The 5,502-nt window shown below is 39.8% G+C and overlaps 1 protein-coding gene across 2 annotated transcripts in view; it reads left to right on the top strand.

Moving 5' to 3' along the window:
- The first annotated feature begins 4,133 nt into the window (after window positions 1–4,133).
- The window catches only part of CFAP299 (cilia and flagella associated protein 299), a 596,360-nt gene continuing 594,991 nt past the window's right edge, over window positions 4,134–5,502 (top strand). Inside the window, exon 1 of one of the 2 annotated variants that reach the window (XM_019627430.1) lies at window positions 4,134–4,287. In XM_019627430.1, the coding sequence (XP_019482975.1) occupies window positions 4,177–4,287 (111 nt within the window). In that variant the 5' untranslated portion in view covers window positions 4,134–4,176. The remainder of the gene's footprint in view (window positions 4,288–5,502) is intronic. The other variant, XM_019627431.1, reaches the window with a different exon arrangement.

The following is a 5,502-nucleotide window of genomic DNA, read 5'->3' as shown; positions in this document are numbered from 1 at the left end:
AGGGCAGGGACTCCGCCTTCCACCCTGTGGGTGAGCCGCGGGAGTGGTTTTGACGGGCCTAACCACTCCCCCCAATTTGTCCTTCCACTGGATCGCCACATCACCCAGGCTAGCCATAGCTGTCCATGACCTCATGAATGCAGTGGTCCACAAAGGGGGTCAAAATGGCAGCCACCGGGCCAAAGGAGCCTGCCAGGCTGGACATAAGGATTGGTCCTTCTTCTGTGTGGTGAACACTTCCTCACCGGGGCCATTATAGCGCCCCTGGAAAATCCTCTGGCGCATGCCCATCTCCCTGATGATTTGCACCAGGTCCATGTACGTGGACCATTTGCTGACCACCTCCGGCAGCTCCCCTGGGTCTGTCCAGACCATGCGGGCTGCCGACATGAGCCAGATGATCAGGGACTGATTACCCTGGTCATTTCCCAACAAGCGCTGAACATTCTGCAGGCGCTGGTGGAGGGAGGGAGGGTATCACTGTGATGGTGGTCAGATGTAGGCAGGAGAGGAGAAAACACAGACGTTCTGACACATGAGCACAACATATCTCCATGACAGAGAAGTTGTGGAGCCAGCAGTCCAGCCCCTCAGAATAACTGAGACAGTCAGGAAGTCCAGGGATCTCATCGCAAGAAACATCTTAAATAAATCCAGTGTCATCATTATTACAAAGCCCCAAAGAGCTCTTCTTGGCTGATGATTAAGCAACAGTCCTCATCTGTAATCCACAGAAACTTAATAAGGAACTGGGCATAATCAGCCACAAATCACTTATCTTACTAGAGTGAGCATAAACTTTCCTTTCTTAGAATATGGTAAGGTATTATTAAGTCCTCTTTAACGGAGCCTCAAGTTCTTACTCAGAGTATTTAGCATCTTATTCACATAATAAGCTTGGCATTCCCCTTCCTATCATGTCAACCTACCGAAAGTATGTCTCCTATTTACTTGCCCAGATATCATGGTATATCACTGAATATTTGGAAATAGAAAAATGTAGAGTTTAATTTGGAACTCTTTTATATACTTCCACCAGGTAAGTACAGTACCAAAGCCTGTTTATTTCAAAGAGATGCTTATGCATAGATTTTGCCTATATTCCTATAACCTTTATTGTTGCATTGTGCCATTTTTAAAAAACTCAGTAACTAAGCTAAATATGACCTATATTTAAATTCTTACATAGTGTATTTCTTCTCTCTCATATTTTGGAGTTTTGTTGAGAATATACATAATACTTGCTGATCCTTTTGCAAAGAATGGACTTTCTTTGGGGTTGGGTGCTAAATTCCTGGTTTAAATCATTACAAGTCCTGGACTTTAATAGGAATGCATGTTATCCAAAATAAAGTACTTCCTGATCATAACAAAGACTTTGCAGTAGGAAATAGAGACTTGCTGAAACTCATTAATTTCTTTGTTACTATCCTTTCATGTAATTTCTCAGGCACAGATCTGAAAGTGGTTTTGAACTTAAAGTAAAAGTTAAGGAAAAGACAATTGAAATAGATAGACTATCATTCAAGGCTTTCTGTGAGGAACAAGGTTAAATTTATAAATTTTCTTTTTTTCTTCAACATTCATAGAGAAACTGGTTTTGTTGAAAATCACCCTCAGTGATTTAATTTGCAAGACGTTACTAAACTCATAGGCTAAAAATATTTTCATGACTATTTAAATTTAGATGCTTAAGAGATTACTTCATCAAAGAGCTGTTGACCAAATGGTAAATTTAATGAGGTTTCCACTGAAAATGCACAATCACAATGTGTCATAATAAGAATGATATACAGGCTAACAGTGGCCTAACATTTTACTAACATATAGGTCCTTGTAATCAAAGTGCTCTAGTTTAATGGACCCAAAGATCCCCTAGGTGCTTTACTGGTCTTGAAAGTGATGAAATCTTGATGGAGGAGGATTTCAAAGCAAATGTAATATAAATGTAATAACTATATACATTTGCTTCAAAGCAAATGTAATAAATATAATTAGTGCTTATATTTAGCAGTGAGACACTTTTTTCGAGTGATCAGCACTCAGTCATTTTCATTGTAACCCTCTCTTAGTCAAGGAGATGATTACTACCTTTTGCGAACTCTTCAACCTAGCATTCCAAAGCTTCTTACCGGTTTTCCTCCTCTAGTCAGCTTCCTTTCCTCTACTCTCCTTACTGGGTCCTTCACCATTGTCAAAAAAAAAGTGCAGCTTTCCCCTACATAGGCCCTGATCTTTGTTGCCTCCACGTCTCATAATATGCCATTCCTTTTGCTCCTTTTATTTGTGCCAATCCATGTTCCCATTTACAATTTGATACATATTTTTTTCTGATAAACAAAAATACAACTTTCATAATTCCATGTGACTCTTCAAACTTCTATTTACCTCTGCTTTCTCTTTTGGGAAACTGGGAGTAATGAGTTGTTTTGCTATTTTTTTTTATCTTTAAGACTTTGGCCAATCCATTTAGACTCATTTTGTGTCTATGTTGAGAATAATGCTAATGCTACTTTCATGATTAAATAAAATGAAACATGTAACATATTTAAAACAGGGCTGGCACCTGCCTGGTAAAGTCTTAAATAGAATCATTAAACTAAAGCAAATATTCATATTTTCTGTACATATTATGTGGCTGAAACTTTTCTAAGCCCTTTTTTGTGCTCAGTTAGCCCAGAATAATGCCTCTTTCAGGAGGGGCTTTTAGAACTCTCTAGATAACAGAGAATACTGAGACCTATGTCCCTTATCAGTTAGAATGTTTTAAGTAACATAGACTTCTCATTCTTGGGCATTTGAATTTTCATATCCTTTAGATATTAAATGATGTCAAATTGTTGGTGGCTGTTAATTTTAGTAAAAATACCAAGGATGTAATCCAGTGTTGGCACGTAGGACAGTGCCTAGTATGCAGGGAACACTCAATAAATGTGCTTTTTTATTGTTGTTATTATTGTTGTTTTGTGTTATGAGTGTCCAGGATTTTTCTCTCCTTTCTGTTCTCCTAAATTCAATAATCAAATTGCATTTTAAAACAATGTCAAAAATACCTTTCAAAACATTTCAGAATATATTTATTAATTAAAAAAGAAGTCAGTGATATCCTACAGATTATCTGTATCACTTAAAATTTGTACATTTGTGACATCCTAATTTTTGAGACAACCTTTTTAAATTAGGAAGGCTAGCCAAAAGTGAAGATTTTTACCAGATGTTTTCACTGAAAAAAAAATTTTAGATCTGTGAAAATTTTCAAAATCATTTAATAAATACTTAGAGAGCAACTATCATAGGCTCCACGTTGTACTATGTGTTAATTCCCAAGGATGATTTGAAGGATATTAAAATCCAAAACTGGATCCTAAAAATTTTGCCAGCTACTATGTTGCATTACTTTAATCCATGTTTTAAAAATGCAAAACTTTGTTCTAAAGAAAAAGTCTTTAGTGTAAGTCTTTACTTTCTAAGTTTCCACAAATATTTAACCCTTTAAAAAAGGCAGCTTCAACGAGTCAAGGTCTTTCATTATGGCTTATTGAAACTTAGAAAGTAAAAAAAAAGTAAAAAAAAAAAAAGTTTAAGAAACAAGCACTTGGAGCCAATATATTTTCTTTGAGTTTCTACCTTTAAGAAATTCATAAATTCTTCCTTGTATGCAAACACTAGCAATAATTTGCCTTTTAAGTTATAATTTTTGAAAGAATTGGTTTTGGTCACAAGACCATTTCCAGACACTTCTATTTTGAGATACTCTACTACTTGCAAAAATGGACCTTCAGTTACCAGAGAACTAACCTCTATATTTTTGCCCTGCATAAAATTGTTGTAGAATGAGATTCTAAACTCTGATCTGTAATATTTTTGTTTACATATCCTGGACGTCTTATAATTTTAAATTTCGGATTGCAATTTGCATCTCTCGCGTGGCTCCACATTAAACCGAAGTCTGAGTCAGTTGATGGGTGTCATACCTGAATTTGGAGTTAAGGGTAATTTGATCGGGTTTCCAGGAGTTAGGCGGAAGCCCGAAAGAGTAACAACACACAAGGGAGGGATTAACGTTCAAAGCTCCGCACCGATCCCCAACTGATTGGAAGGATCGAAGTGGGTGGAACCTTCTGACCCTGCCCTCGTGCCTCCGTTGCTAGGGACGCTTCGGCGGAGGCAACTGCAATGGATCAGGAAGAGGGGCTGTCAGCTGTGGACAATATAGTCACTCAGTTCAACACCTATGAAGATTTCCTCGACTCGCAGATCACTACGGTGGACTTGTACTACTTGGAGGTAAGGGCGGCAGCGCCGCAAAGTGGCCATCGCCTTCCAGTCCTTGGGTCTTTCCCGATTCCCCGCGTCGTGGGGTTTTCGCACCCTAGTGGTGGACTGCAGGCCCCGCAGTTTCCCGACGGCTGTGGCGGAGGTGAATTGCACGCTGCGTCCTTCCCGCCCTGCGCTGCATCAGTTGGTACAGAATTTAGGCCCCTCGAAGCACCCGGCACAGAAACCCGCGCGTGCGGACGGTATGGAGTCTTGAAATTCCCGCAGCTCAGCCTCACCTGCCACCTCCCATCTGGCTCCCTTGCCAGTCACCGGTGGCTGAATACGGAGGCCTGCTGAGACGCTTCTGTAATTCAGATTTGACTTTCTGCTTCCTTTTCTTTGCCATTGGTATTAAACAACAGAAGACTGTGTTCTTCCAGGGCAAGTGGCAACACTAACCTGGTGTATCTGGTATTATATTGAGCATTAAACAAATATACTGTTAAATTTCCACCCCATGCTAGTTGATTCAGAACGCCCTTTAATGATGGGCACACATTACAGGTCATTGTGCCTCCATATTTCCTGACTCATGTTCATCGAGTTTATGATCACAACTAATGTTGATAGTTAAAAAAAACAAAAAAAACCAAAAACCTACCGTACAGCAAAATCGGATTGGCTACTGTTTTCCACTCAGCAACCATGCCCCTCCTCGCTTCATAAAGGTGTGTGAGTGTGTGAGTGATGGGGGTGTTGATGAGGGGATGGGGATAGAGTTCTTGTCCTCTCCAGGAGAACCAGGATGGGCTGGAAAATAATAGGCTACCGGTCCTGAGTAGCAGGAGGTGGATGGTGGGTCCCTAACGCCCTGTTATATTCCCAGAGCAGGCCAACTAAATGGACACTGACCTAGAGATTCTGCTGTGCTGGAGAAAAGCCACAGAACTCCAAATTGCCACCTCCCTGTTTAGGCCTTAGAGAACAAGCGCCACTATGTGGTTCTACACCACACCCAAATCTGAGAAGGATTTGTATCCTGCAGCCAGCTCCCCAAACTCCTTATCTGCAGAGAGGTAATTCTGCATTTTAGGGGATTGAAATTTTTGGACTCCAAAGACAGTGTTAAGCGGGGTTTTATTTAAATATGGATTCCAAGGTTTGAAAAGTGCTTATTCTCAAAACCATATTTATGTGCTAGATATGAACATAATTTTAAGAAAATAGAAACTTCTAATTTAG

The sequence above is a fragment of the Hipposideros armiger genome, unplaced genomic scaffold (assembly GCF_001890085.2).
Source record: "Hipposideros armiger isolate ML-2016 unplaced genomic scaffold, ASM189008v1 scaffold_730, whole genome shotgun sequence".
NCBI lineage: Eukaryota > Metazoa > Chordata > Mammalia > Chiroptera > Hipposideridae > Hipposideros > Hipposideros armiger.
The sequence above is the reverse complement of the archived record's forward strand: the minus strand, read 5'-3'. Positions and strand labels throughout refer to the sequence as shown.